This window comes from Haliotis cracherodii, unplaced genomic scaffold (assembly GCF_022045235.1).
Source record: "Haliotis cracherodii isolate W230 unplaced genomic scaffold, xgHalCrac1.p SCAF_19, whole genome shotgun sequence".
Classification (NCBI taxonomy): Eukaryota; Metazoa; Mollusca; class Gastropoda; order Lepetellida; family Haliotidae; genus Haliotis; species Haliotis cracherodii.
Genome location: NW_027266274.1, coordinates 8,087,582 through 8,103,723, shown reverse-complemented (window position 1 = coordinate 8,103,723; position 16,142 = coordinate 8,087,582). Strand labels below are relative to the sequence as shown.

The 16,142-nt window shown below is 38.9% G+C and overlaps 1 protein-coding gene across 1 annotated transcript in view; it reads left to right on the top strand.

Moving 5' to 3' along the window:
* The window catches only part of LOC139467069 (uncharacterized), an 89,083-nt gene that overhangs the window by 30,291 nt on the left and 42,650 nt on the right, over positions 1–16,142 (top strand). The window contains exon 2 of the mRNA XM_071248787.1: positions 7,719–7,878. Within this exon, the coding sequence (XP_071104888.1) occupies positions 7,719–7,878 (160 nt within the window). The remainder of the gene's footprint in view (positions 1–7,718; positions 7,879–16,142) is intronic.

Here is a 16,142-nt window from a genome sequence, read left to right as displayed (position 1 = left end):
ATAGGAAATTGTATCGTGTAATTGAAAGATTGAAAATGCCAAGGACATGGATTGCCCTGCATTAAGTATTTGTGCATATACTAGAAATGTTAATCTGTAAATGAAGGCCCTGTGTACTATTATGCCAACGCTGTAGTTTGCCTGTAGATAATAAGACATGACGCAGATTGAGAGTTGTTGATGTTCTGACCGGAGTGCTTTAAACCAAAACCTGAATTAATAAAAGTCCATGACAATTTTGGTTGAGGATATTATGACCACTGTTTAATTACACTTTCTTGTCTTTCTTTTTTTAATTCATGTCTCCAGAAATATATGCGTGACAGCTTATGTAGTTCAACTTTCAGAAAATGAGGAAACCTTTCCGCGTTCTATGACACTTACACCAGCTGTTCGGTGCGGTAAAATGTGGTTTAACCTCGCGTCCAAGGTTACTGCACATATATAGCGACGTGTGTGTGTGTGTGTGTGTGTGTGTGTGTGTGTGTGTGTGTGTGTGTGTGTGTGTGTGTGTGTGTGTGTGTGTGTGTGCTTGGACTAGTCCGGACTAATGCCGAATTACAGTGTCAACCCACGAAGATACCATGCCGCAGTTTAACATACCCCACTCGGACACAGTATACTGACTCCGAGCCGACCAGTCCTTGTTTTAGACCCTTAATGCCGAACCCCAGACAGGGTAACAATAAGTACCATCTTTTAACGTCTTTTAGTATGACGCGGCAGAGGATTGAACCAAAATCCTTCCGGGCAGACGCACTAGACTACGGAGGCGGTTACCAACTGTTGGTCAAATCATCACAGATGACTTCTCTATTGTTGATGATAACCAGCTTCGTCAGTTATTTAATATGGACCAAAATATCGAACTACAAATTGGGATCAAAACAGGCCAATAGAGAAGATGAACCTTTTGAATGTCTTTCAGAGTTGATTAAGTCAGTGACGATGTCATTGGTAGAATGCACAAACTGTGAAGGGGAAACCGAATTGGAATATACACATTCTGTGCAGAACAGCTGTCATCCCAAGTCTGGCTGCCCAACATGAAGACTTTGTAGTGTTTCATGTGACAAGACCCTTAACACAACCATTATATGTAAGCAACACTACAATTATTGTTTGAACAAAGAATATTGTGTAAGTGTCATATCAACTGTCACATGTAAAGCTAGTATTTTAACTGAGGAAGACAAGATTGTTCATTCCTCTTTTCTACTGGATTCCAAAGCTCCATAAAATCCGTACAAAAATATAAGCGACGAAAACTTTCAATACTCAAAACTCTGCCAAAGGTTTTATGGTAGACATCGACTTTGAGATTCCGACGATAACATGGGCATGAATTACTATCAATTAGTGATGAAATCGGGCGTTCGCGAAAAGGTGAGCGTATCCTGCCCCACCGATGGCACACATCACAAACACAGGCAAACGCAAGTCAATTGTTCACATGAAATAACACATAAACATGTTGTGCACGTCAAAATAGGGAATTGCATCGGACATCAGTTTTTGTCACTGATGCGTCAAATTTGGAGATGTCCTGCACATGTCTACCATAAAACTTTTGGAAAGCTTTACTGAGGCATTGAGTGTTACAGGGTTACAACCCTGATCAAACAACTTTTGAGCAAGAGGCATATTGTTTTAGAATGTTGGCTACAAAATGTCCCAGTGTTATGTCATTGATGTATTATATACTTTTTGAGATGTGCAAATCTAACAAACACTATCCGTTACATCTGTACAAGGACATCTGACTGTACAGAGAAAGTCAGACCTCAGTTCTTGTAATTATAGGACGATTTCAAGAGTGTCCTAATCTAATGAAAAGAGTTAATTTCCGTTCTTCTTGTCGGCACCTTTCACGTTCTTGTACAAAGCATAGAAAATAATTATTGGCGATGTAAAAGAATGCTTGTCATTTGCATTACATTAAAGGACATCTGTCATTTTTTTTCATGATCAAAGAAAATGAATAGGAAACATATACAATTGTGAAATGACTTCGCCTGTCTGCTTTTGTGTGTCATTTCCATGTGACTCATTTATTGTATGTCGTCACTAACACAAACAGAATCCAGAACAAATTAACATAGTCATGCATTAATTATTTGAATATTCTATCATTTAGTCTTAACATATTTATAACACAAACCTCATGCGAATAACATGAATAAACGTGTCATATTTTTACCAGATATTGATTGTAAATACATATTGCTGAACATATTTTGGTACATATAATTAATCAGTAACTAATTATGATTTGTAACAATTCATTTGGAAGTCGAGAAAGAATGTTATTCATCATCATATATGTACAGTAATATGTCTGCGGTATCAGGTCGAATCTTACATATACAGTGGTATGTGGCAGGTCGAACTTATTTGTACATATGCAGTGGTATGCATTCGATGTCAGGCCGAGTGTCTGGATATAGCGATATGCCCGCAGTTAAATGTAAATTGATGTCTTAGTGATATATCATTACGTGAACAATCTAGATAGCAAATTTACGAGCGTGGATTTTGCAAACTTTCTGATTCTCTGAAACTGTTTTGTCCATGTACTTCCGTATTTCCATATGCACGCGCACATAGTAGGTTTTCATTTGTCACACGACAAAGCGATTTTTCCCATAAAGATATTCACAGAGTCCACTGTGTGTGGTGGGGACAGTATATACCCAGAAACAGCGATGTAATTCGCTGTTGTGCAATGACACTATGGACCCGATACTGACGCCACTTTTCATGCGCAATCAACGTAGACGTCGAATGACGCATATGCCCGGATGACGGGGTTACCCAATCACACTGTGTTAGGCTGGTGGGTACTGGTGATTAAATACGCACCCATGAAACCAGGATCTCCACCCTCCCCATTTTACCGTGTACATTAGCCGAATAGGCAGACAAAGTTAATTCACTGGCAGCCCAATTACCTCGCAATATGATATATATATATAGTACCATGATGGTTTAGTATGTGTCAAAGCTGACCATGACTTCATGAATCACCAGTCAGAATAAATTAAGCGTTTACAAAAGACAAGGTCACGAAGAAGTTATAAAGTTGCATAGTTCATAACTTTCTTACCTTTTTAAGCGCGGTGTTTCTGTATTATTCCACCTTTAATGTAGTTACCATTTGTCAATTTACAATGTTAGCTTAATTGTAATATTTAGTAACAATTGATGATAAATCCACGGCTATGCCGACCCTCTCACAAAGCTCGGGTCCAAAGATCAACTTCGGATCTCTTGTTGCAAATGAATAATGTGTAAGAAATTATAACTACAAACAATGTTTCGGGTAATGTTTAATTACATACGTTCAGCAACACGGACCAGAATGCTCAAGCCATCTCAGTTAAATCTCTGACACCGACATAAACATCCCAGTCCGATATTGCCGCCATGGAAAACGGACTTATCGACTATAGCACCTTGAAGCGAGGGTATCGGCTTTCGGACAAGCGGCCCCGAAATTCGAGTCCTATAATAGGCTAAATTTTAATTACGTTTAGTTGTCCGGGAGCTCATTAGATGGTTTCCATCGACCTCCTCCAGCTGGCCTCGTAGCAGCCATTGAAAGTCAATGACACGTTTTCATAACGTTAGGTCGTCTACCGTACCAGATAGTTCTCGCCTTTGATGAAGGTGCTCGAGGAACTTGTGACATTAGAATATCCTTCGTCTGCTTGAGAATAATTGTCGTCTGCTTTGATCGTTATTCGAAGGATGAGTCTAATTACATTTCACTGGCTTGTTTACGTGCCCATGTCATTAACCGGATTCGTTGAAATTAGACATGTGATTAGTTCCTTGTCGCTGGACACACATAATGAACTCTTCATTTGACAGATAGGACCTGTTGGGTGGGTGAGCCCCCCACCAAACTTCGCGGACATGCTTCTGGTCCGCGGGTTCCCGGATGATAGACACACGGGACAAGGTTCAGACCAACCTATCGATACCTGTCACAGCCACTTCTTCAACCAGTGACAAGGATACTTGAAGTTGATGTTGCTGTAGGAGAAATAATCTACGTCTTTAATGAGCCTTAATAATCGACGGGTATATATCTCATGCTAGCCAAGAAACTGTGTGTAACTGCATTCTTAACTAACCTCATTAAATTTATGTCGTTGCGATGAAAAGCTTTTGCGGTATTTGTTGGATGAGGTAGCACGCAGATTTGCCGTTTTGTCGCCCTATGTGTATGTACATTATGTAAGTGCATTCAAGGAATAATATCTTATATCAGGCGATGGGACTGAATTATTGATAAAAGAGATGTGTAAAACCCTCCTTAGTCGCTGAATAATCTACTTAAATAATGAGCCAGTGGGGATTTCAGATTAGAATTAGTCCCTGGCAAACGTGACACAAGTAAAAAGGGGCGGGGGGGTGTCAGCATTTGTGACTTGGTTGGCATGGCATCGTATCCGATGGCTAGGATCGTTGCTCACAATATCAATCACCGGACGGCCTTGTCCAGACTAGATTATTTACAGACCGCTGTCATATATCTGGACTATTGCTGAGTGTGGAGTTAAACAACAATTAAACTTAACCTATTTCTCTATTACCACTAACTGAAATAGGTACATTATTTCAAACTGCATTGAACCCCCGACAATCCGGATGTCACGACTCACAGTGCTTTCGTTCGGATATGCAAAACACATAATTAATATAAAGTAGTGCCTCCTCACTGTCTTAAATAATCGTTCGTGTTTCTTGATTAACGGGGGAGGCTAGGCTTGGCCAAATTGGCATTATTGCATGTGTTTATTGCAAGTCATTTGTTTGTCTCCTAACATTGATGATGTTTATCAGTCTAACAGTTAATGATCACCCTACGATTACCCTATTGTTACCCTAAGATTGCTCCTAGAGTCAATGTCTCGTCCAATGCGCGTATAACAACGTCTAGACCTAGACTGGAAATCGTCAACACACCGCAGAGGATAAGTCTTCTTGAACGGGGTTTATGTCGAGCAATATCCCTGCAATATCTCTGCAGCATTTGGTGTTTACATTTCACAACTTTTGAGGGGCAGTCGAGCATGCTCTTTCTACGAAGATTTCAAAGAGCGTCATGCGAAATTGTTTGACCAACGTTATAACATTCAAGGCCTCAGTAAAGCTTTCAGAAATGTTTATGGCAAGTATATGTGAGACATTTCCAGATATGACGCATCAGTGACAAACAATTATGGCCAGTGCAATAATTGAATAATTGACTCGCCTTTGCATGTGTTTGTGAAGGGTGCATTCAGGATAGGGTGAATTCACCTTTTCGTCCGGGTATCATCGCCATTTGATAGTGATTCATAAACACATGACCATGATATGGTCGGAATCGTAAGTCGACTTTTCTTTTGGCACATATTTCTTATGAATATGGAAAGGCTTTTGCCGCTTTTATTCTCTACAGTCCCTTCTTACAATGCCTCTAGTACTCAGAGTATGGTAATTCGTGGGCAGAGTGTTAAGGGTAATGCAGGAACCGCCGTGTGTGTGCTACTAGTACAGATCCTCCAGGCCAGATATCACATAAAGAATATATATGTTCCCTTACAATTTTACACAATACCCACGAGGAGGCATTCAAGCAGATTAACCTACACGTTACCTCGTCAGAGGAAAGCTATATTTGTACTTGGATATAATTAAAATGCTAACACAGTGTGGGGGAATTATGGTTAATAAATCATCACGACCTGTCAGACTTGGTATTTTAAATAATTTACAGAAACCACCACAAACACAACTGCGAACACAGTCAAGATCATTCAGTACAAATATGCAGAAAATGCGAAAATACTTTTCTGACAATGGATCTTTAAGTGCATAGTAATGTTTATTGTTTTCTAATATATTTAAGAGACAGAGTGGATACAGATAGCAAGTTGCTTTCTGCTAAGCATCTTTTAAAGCGAGAAACGTGGGAGAAGGATCATGTTGTCTGCAACAATATGGTGATAAGAATCAGCTCATCACATAACAACATGATTCGCCTCTCCACACACTGGCCAGTGCAGAGCTGTAAAGTCTGATAACAAGCAGCAGACATATATTAAGTTAGCTTTCCAATTAAACCTGGAGATTATATATATTATACGTTTACCGTTGTTCCAAAGAAAATAGATATTCTGGATAATGTCAATGTGTATTAAACATACAGAACAGTCCTATTCAGCAATGGAATGTTGCCTTTCACGTGATATATTGTACAAGAAATATTATACTGCATTACATTATATTGTATACATTACATCATTTTTCATTTATTAATCGTTACCGGTAAAAACCTGGTATCAGTCGATTTGAGGAGAAATCTAATGTTTGCAATTTTTGGTAATTTATAATTCCACTTCCAGCTATGAAAATTTTTTTTTTAAAAGAATGTACTTATCTTTTAACTTTTCTCATCTTTGTCGAGAAATGTCATTGGCAGACATATCAGTAGCACTTTAATGTCGCGTTCGATCGACTGTTCATTTCGGAATATTTCCGAACCTATTATTCAATTTGGACCATGCCCAGGAAACACAGTGCCGATAAAAATATATTCACTGCATGATATTGTTTACCTCACTGTCCGACTAGACCGGTGACGATCCGGGGTAGAATAGGTCTTCAGCAACCCATGCTTGCCGTAACAGGCGGTTATGCTTGTCGTAAGAGGCGACTAACGAGATCGGGTGGTCAGGCACGCTGACATGGTTGATGCATGCACTCAATAATGTTTGAATGTTTATATATATAAATATAAATGGTGAATGTTTGAACATGTTCGCAATACCAGTATATAATATATACTGGTATAGCGAACATGTTCAAACATTCACCAGTTTACATTATCTATATATCAAGTAAAATGTTCTTCAAGTGGTTGGGCGAACACTCAGTGAGTGATTGAGTGAGTTAATATTTTTGGATATTTAAATATGTTTATCCAAATACATCATATCAAATGGATGAGCGAACATTTGAGTATAACTAATAACAGACATGTCAGTTCCCCTACTGTTTCATGTCGCCAAATACAATAAGACAGTTAAATTGTAAACTTCGTTTTAACTGAAATGCATTTTAAATAATCTAGAATGCCTCTGCTCTTTGAAATTATGACACACACAAATTTGTTGGAAACTTGGAACTGCATATTATTATCTGACAAAGACGCAGATATTGTATAAAAAAATAGTTATTGTTATGAATGACATAAAGGCCGGCACAGTTAAGAATCTCTTCCGGGAATGTCGGGGATAGGAGTTCTGAGGTACGGGTTGTAAGTCTTTTACAAAAAAACAATTTGGGCAACTATATTGGGAAAAGAAGTGTCTGCATTGAGTAACCTTCCCTGATAATATAATAAGCACCACAGGTCTTTCAGATAAAATGGGAACCCATTCCGACAAGCATGTAATCCAATTGTTCTGGCCTTGCGAAAACTATTGATTCTGTAAAATAGGAACCTAAGATGAAGAAAAGTTTATGTAAGGTGAAGAAATGTTTATGTAAGGTGAAGAAATGTTTATGTAAGGTGAAGAACAGTTTATGTATGATAAAACATCACTATCTGGGAAAAAAATATATGGCACTTTTTCTTTGCATGTATTTTTCCTCTTTGTTAACGTTATTTCCACGTTCGTGTTAAGTGTTATTCTGCCTATAAGTGTCTGCTTTCATTCCAGCTATGCACATTATTGATGATGTAGCCAGCGCTACTACAGACGAGGTGACAGAGCCGTGTCTGTCGCTGAGGAACAAGCTGGGCGTGTATACTGCCCCTGTCGAACACCTGGAGGTACGACTGCCTTCAGAGGACCGATTCAACCTTAAGCCTGTCTGCAGGTGAGACATACCACTATATATTGTATATAAAGTGAGGGGAAGTTGGGGGAAAGATAGAAATGGAAGTATCTGTTTACAAATTGTGTGGGTGGCGGGTGTCACATTAGGACTGGACATGATTACCGTTTTCGCGAACACCTGGTGTCATCACTGATAATCAGTGATCCTCAATACACTTTTTTATGGATAGCATCTTCTTTTATTCTTTGTACGACGTTATAGAGCTACTTCTTGGTCCTTCATCCACCATATGAAGTAGCAAGAAGAAGCGCTGAAACGTCGTGCAAAGAATAAAAGAAGTTGCTATCCATAAAAAAGTGTCATGTATTCATGTTCTCCCAACTTCTGAATGATTAAATACTTTATCAGTGATCCATTCATGTAATTTTCACCGCTACATTTCCTTTTACACCCAATGGAATCTGCCTGATGAAAATGTTGTTTTTTTTGGCAATGGAGTGACACACCATGGCATTTCTTGATACCATGTATATGTACTACAGGGCTAACGTAAGTCTACATCCATGTTTGATGGTGGTTAAACAAAAAATAGTTATTCGATGGTTGCACCATATCAAGGAGTATCTCACAACAGGTGACGTGCACATGAGGTCTCAAGGAGCATGGGGTCATAATTTCAATCCAATTGTCCAATGAATACTTTCTCTTCCCGGCAGTTTATGTTAAATCTGCTCTAACGCAGTGTGTTTCATATTACAGTCGGTTTTTAATTATCGAATTCATTCTGTTATAGACCAAACGAAGGACTATCATTTTTTTTAGTTATATCACAGAGTGAAATTTGATAGAGTCGATTGTAAGATTGTAAACAACTGGAATGATTTGGCTGATATTATATTTTCAAAGATTAAAAACCTCTTTGTTCAAAGAACCAATTTAAAATGAAACAAGAAATAAATATCATGTTTGATTCCAATAGTGTTCATTTGTATATGCAATCAATTTTATCTTTGAGCATTACGATGAGCACTTGCTTCTCCAACAATTCAAAATGTCAAAGAATCAGAGCATTTGTCCCCTGTCTTCTCTCGTTGATGCAACCTGCATGTAACTAATTCGGATGCAGCTCTTGGGAATACGATCATAGTTAAAAAAATTGTAAAATTATGGAATTGTAAAAACCATGTTGCTTTTTTAATAAGCGTCCTTTCTCTATACAAGCGTTATTGGTGGAGTTTCGAATCTGATGTGAATTGTAAAGAAACACATTAAATGCAATAAACTCAATCATGTAAAAAGGTCTTCGAGCCTTGAGACCCGATATAAGTATTTGTATCAACCCCGAACATAAAGAATTCCAAACACCCTCAAACTCAGTTTTTTACATCTGAAAAATGCTACTAACATGACCTTGTATCAAACGGTAACGCTTGTTACCTACGGCGAGCTCGGGGATGACGAAAACCTCGCGTAAACCATAAGGGCAAAATATTGTAAAATAAAACCATACAAATGGTATATTCCCAGTATTGCCACGCCTATAACGAACTGTACGCTATACCCGACATCCGTATATACGAAGGTTCCCATCAACCCGGTACGTTAACAATGGACCCGTAAAGATCCGGTGTAGAATAGATCTTCAGTAACCTATGCTTGCTGTAAAAGGCGACTTTGCTGTCAACTAACGGGATCAGGTGGTCAGGCTTGCTGACTTGGTTGATGCATGTCATCGATCCTAGTTTCGTGGATCGATGCTCATGATGTCAGTCACTGGATTGTCTCGTCCAGACTCGATTATTTACAGACCGTCAAATAACTGTAATATTGCTGAGAGCGGCGTTGAACAACAAACAAACAAATAAAATGAAACTAAATTTCCCCAACTTGTCACGTATGTATCTGCTACCAACATCAAATGGCCAATAACAGGGTTTTTATGAACTGAAAGTTTTGCTCTCAGATTGACAGATTTCTGTTAAAGGGCCTCCCACACATTTTCGTTGAGCACAGTTTGAATCTACAGACATAAAGGATGTTTTTTTTTATCATTTTACTCTACTTAGAGATTGTTGCCAACCGTGCACCTGTGTACATCGACAATGAGTTTACCACGCGAAAGAGTTTTGCTTGGAACAGCCTTAATGTGTAGTGTAGTGTAAGAAGTGCAATGCCTGGAGCTAGGCTGATATAGGCTAGATTTCAAGCTTTCAAAGGTTTTATGGTAGACACGTGGATGACATTTCCAAATTTGATGCCTCGGTGACAAAAATGGCATCTGATGCAATTCCATATTTTGACTTGTACAATTTTTTTCAGTGTTTTCAGGTGAACAGTAGCAGAAATTGTATAATGACGCTGCTTTTAGCAGGGATTTTCTTTGATTTTGAAAATGGTTGAACATGAATTTCGTATTTGCTCGAGTCTGGTGCCCCGTTATGTTAGTTTCTGTTTTGTTAATAGCGTTTACTTAATAAGCTGGCAGTGACCTAAGTATTAACAAGAGGTAGACAAAACGTCCTCTGCTGATTTCGTTATTCGTAAGGTCGACATGTATATAGAAACATGAGGAAGGAAATAAGTGTCTGTTTCTTGTAAACTGGCGTGCTTCTTCTTTGTAGATAATATGTAGTGAGTGAGTGACGTTTGCCACTTTGTTGAAACCCACAAGCAGGGTATGGTGCTGACAAATCTACCAACATTATCAGGGATGAACAAAGGTTCCTGACACGCATAAGGGACGCAACTCTGCACAGCCACCCGTGCCCCAAGTTCCTTATGTAACATACCTTTACCGTCGTTTACGTCTTACGTTCGACCTTGTAAAGGCAACCTCTTCACTTTATGTATGTACTTTATAAAGCTGGAGTGAAGCTTGACATATGAACATTGGTTTTGCGGCAGATAAATGTTGGCATAGTGTACACAGTTTATAATCAGGAACTATTTTGACAATATATGTTTTCACATCAAGTATATTCATACTGATAGATTTGTGGAGCAACATTTAGTGGTATGTCAAAATATTATCATTCATCGATTAGACACATGCCCGTCATATAAAATGTAATTTAGTTAAAATCAATACACAAAGCTCACAAACCGCCGTTTGTCAAAACATTCCAGCACGTGTCTAAATAAAGAGAGAATGTCCTCCACGAACACACTGATATGAAGCCATGGATATAACCAACTGAAGTTTAGATTATTTGTTCAAACTCGGGACGAGATAAAGCCACACGTGTTGTTACACTTGAATCGACAATCCTAATCTTGTTCCAGTGGTTTCACGACACAGATGTGACGTTCATACATGAAGGTTAGCAAGACTTGTCTGGTGGCGAACACTGCCTGGCGTGTGAGGGGAAGACTGGTGCCATCTCGAAGTTTGTTAAAATTTCGGATAACCTGAGAGTGGAGAGTGAGTGGGCCAGTTTGTGAGGATGTTTGTGAGTGCTTGCGTGCGTAATGTGTGTGAGTGGGTGAGTGCGTGCATGCGTGCGTGCGTGCGTGAGTGAGTGAGTGAGTGAGTGCATGCGTGCGTGCGTGCGGGCGTGCAGAAACTACAGTGCAGTGACCTACAGAAACAAAACTCCGCTGGTAGAAGACATTTACCACTAACTAATGCCCCTGGTAACAAACTAAGATTCATAATCAGGACGAATGTTGGATTCGAACCCACCCTCAACGGATTCTCTTAGCTGAGGGTCCCAGTCCTTGTAAACACACAGCTGGTTCTCTAATAATGAATACTAGGTCACATGTGGCTTCGCAAAGAAGGGGGCGGTGGGGTTAAAGTGTTCGCTCCTCGTGCCGAATACCCAGGTTCGGTTCCCGACATGGGTACAATGTTTGAAACCCATTTCTGGTGTCCCCCGCCGTGATATTGCTGGAATATCGCTAAAAACGGCATAAATCCAAACTCAGATGAAGGGAGTGATATCAATATGGAGATATATAACATTGAATAACCTTGAGGTCATATTTCGAGATAACTGATTTCATGATGAAGTCAAACCTCCCAGTAAATGGTTTTGTTTTCTCTCTCAGAAGCATATGATTATTTACATACTAAACTTTTAAAATAGTATCGGATTGATTTTCTGTCATTGATATTATTAATTCTTGGAAAGGAGATACGTGTTATCATTGTTTGTAGTATGAAGGGCGTCTTTTGGTCCAATAGACCGAGTGTCTTTTCGTAACGAGAAATATCCAGGTTCTTTCACCAAATGGCTACGATTTGTGAAGACAATACTTAACGTTCAACCCCTTGGCACAGATGCAATTTAAACCCGCCGTAAAACCCTACTCATTCACTTGATAACATGTGTTTACCATCAGCGTCAGCGTCACTTGTGCGGAGTTTGAATCTTTTAAAGGGTAATTTACACTCAAATGGATTTGGTTTGGTCGTTGACGTTGAAGTGCCAATTTAAAACAACAACACGGGCAATCTGGTGTCGTTTTCTTGTCAGTTAACTGTTCTCGGACATCTATATTGTGCTTTTACTCTCTTGACGATACCGCGAGCTTGTGTTCTTTGACTTTGTCTCAATGATTTTGGGAGGAGGTGATTTTAGTATGGTGCTTCGTATTAAGACGAAGGATTCAGTGCGTCATTGTCTATTTGCTTGTAGTTCTTCGTTCCATCTGTACCTCTGAAATACTCCCAGGCACCAAGGTAACGGTAAATCGATTCCTCACACACGTTTTCGATTCGACGATGACTCAAGAACGAATGCGCCATGACACCCATTACACGGTACCTCATCACTAAACTGTTAACGAGAACTGCACATGTTGCACAAAACCACACAAAAGAAAGTATATCATTATGCTTCGCTGCATCAATTTATGCATGGAAATATTATTATTTTTATCATAAAAACTCAAAAGCAAAAATAACCACAAAATTAAAAAAAGTGTCTTACTGTTGCCAGACTTTGAAACCCGTATGCACCTTGTGCCATTATCACGTTTTAGAATATGCAGATAAGTCATGATGGCCCTGGTTCTATCAGACAATCAATGACAGTAATGCCATTTAGTGGATCATCGTGTAAGATATCGCTGTGTCGGAACACTTTCTTAAGCACATACATTAAGGCCAGCGCTGTTGTCGTGCTGAAGCGCAGGTGTTTTTATTATATCCCCATTACCGCTTATTGTAGAACTGATATTGATGTCAATGGGTGAGAAGAAAACAGCTGATCTCACATACCTAACACGCCACCTGGTGACGGATTCCAGAATATATTTGTTCATCCTGAATGGTGTACTGAATGTACACATCCCAGATTGATCTTGTAAATATTGGGTATTGTGTTTCAACAGAAAGCTATCGATACGTACTTGTCTTATGATGCAATTTGACATGTAATCTCGGGTTGCTGGATGAAATGACGTGTTAATGACGATATTGCTTCTACCACTGCCACTGGGTGAAACACTATATTTGCATACTTGGAGAAAACGTGGAATTAACGTGTTTCAAACACGGGATGAGTGACCGCAAATTTCATAATTTCCTATACCCAATGACTTCTTTTCCATTGAGTATATTGACGTTATATAACTGACATTATGCTGATGGGGCGTTAAATATTTTAAAAAATAAAAAAGGGATAAAACCATTTCCCTAAGAAATCTCCACTATAAGCAGAGTCCATTGTACGATTCCGACTATTTCATAACCATGTGTTTATGAAGCACTATAAAATAGGGATGGCGGTAGGTGTTCGCGAAAAGGTGTAGCAAACGTGACAAACACATGCAGAGGCAACTCAATATTTTATCTGAAAAAACACGGTACACGGTACATATGGTACAAGTAAAAATCGGGAATTGCATCGGATAGATTTTTTGTCACTGATGCGTCAAATTTGTAAATATCCTGCACATGTCTGCCATAAAACAATTTGAAAGATTTACTGAGCTTCACATAACGAATGAGAAAAATTGATCAAACTTCCCATTCAAATTAATAGTTGTAAAGCAAATTCATTTGTGTCAGCATTGATATGAGAAATAATCATGCACCAAAGATTTACCTAAAATGTTTTGAAAGCCGTTTTGCCATGTGAATGTTGTATTTGATGACTCACCTCGTTTTGGGTTCTCGTTATTGCCGTTAAAAGAAGACAACAGACTTAGGAAAGATAGCTAATTTACACATGTGTATAAAGAAAATGTTTTTTGCCAAGCTTGCAGTGTGCATATGAAGTAGATAATGGTAAATCCGGACTCATCTCAGTGACAGAATCCAGGTAAACGAATACAGAGTTATGTCCCCGACATAGTTCTGCGCTGATGTAGTCGAAAGCGTACAATGGACGCTGTTTTAGAGAGATGTCTTATGGCTTGCAGTGAGTGAGTGACTCATAACTTTCAGAAAGCTAAACTTACGCGGGTTGGGTTGGTTTATCACTATTTAAAAATCACTATTTAACAAAGCAACGTACACGACAGATAGATAGATCTATCCATGCAATTTGCATCGATGACATGCATCAACCAAGTCAGCGAGCCTGACCACCCGATCCCGTTAGTCGCCTCTTACGACAAGCATTAGATAGATAGATAGATAGATATATAGATATATAGATAGATAGATAGATAGATAGATAGAAGTTGACATCCATAAATACTCTTCCTTATGTGTATCACTTCTACATGCCTTGGTTGATGCATGTCATCGATCCCAATTTCGTGGATCGATGCTAATAATATTAATCACTGGATTGTCTGGTCCAGATTCGATTATTTACAGACCGACGTCATATAGCTGGAATATTGCTGAGTGCGGCGTTAAACAACAAACCAACCAACTAAAGTCTTTCGAAGACTTAATATATAGATATTTATCATCCAAAAGTGGCTCCCACAGGTCATATCGCTTGATTTCACCCTACATTGTAGATGTCGCTTGCAGACCATTGTGACATCACTGGTTACCATTACATCACAATCAAAGCAATCAAATGACATCACTAATGGCTCTGCTACTGACGCTGTTAGCAGCACTTTTTACACCTAAAGACCTGCTTATTACTGTCTACAAACGGAAAGAGTTCGAAGAATGATGTTGAATGATAAATAGAATCTCACCCTTGTGTCTTTTGATATCAGAATTATCAACATGTAGAACAATGCGTGTCGTGTGATTATTTTGTGAATATCTTTACATATATATATCGCCCAGAAGACTAATGAGGTGTCAGTATAACTTATATCGAAGAAAATGATATTACTCGTTCCTCAACATAGAAAGTACCTCGCGATCGAAACAGGATGGGTCTGCCGTACAGATTGTGTTAGATGTGAGTTCGACTGGGAATCAGGCACTTACGTCCGAGTCATTCTGTCAATATTAGAGGGACCAAAGTGTTTAACGTCTGCGACTTGAATTACTTCGGGCTTTTCAAACAAAACTTACTCACTCACTTAACTAGTAGATAATTCAAAACGTCAACGCCAGAATATATTTTAATCAGTCCCGTATATGTGGCGAACATGTTTCCAAAGTGCTTAAAAGGAAAATATATAAAAGAATCCCTGAACATCAGTGCAGGATGTTGTTATTGTATCAATAGGTCTCCTGTACCTTTTCCTTCTTGCTTATCCGCTACCATAAATTAACGAATACGATATACATTTCATTATGCAGCGTTTCATTTTATACTCTTATCGCGCACAAAAGGGCAATTAGCAGCCAACTTCTAATCGCCTCCGTGGCTCTATTGACTTCATAATGAATCCTCGTTAAGTAGAATATCTGGGAACCATCTACACCATATCGCGATATCCGGTGTTCTGGACAGCCGGAGTGGCGATTTTAGACGATAAGGATTCTGACTTGGAAATGATACCGGCAGATGTGAATTTTGTCGTCTTAAAGGCAAATCTAGTTTATGACTTCGATTTAACGTTGATTCAATGCATAGGGGTAAAGAAGGGATTTTAAACTTACTAAACAGTACAACTTCAATTCCTAGGGCAATGTCTTGTTATGTAAAGCGGGGTAGGTTTAACGCCGTTTTGTTATTTCGCTTAAATTACTTTGCGTCATATAAAATTCGTATAAAATTATGAAGGCTGAAGGCGTTAGTCAAAGATCTTTATTGGGATGAATATGTAGATATATGCGATAAAAGCATTTCCATAATCATCAGAAATGTCTTCTTAAAGCAGAGTCCATTGTACGCTTCCGATATATCATAAACATGTGTTTATGAATCACTATCAAATAGTGATGACACCAGGTGTTCTCGAAATGGTGAGCGTATCCTGCCCCACCGGTG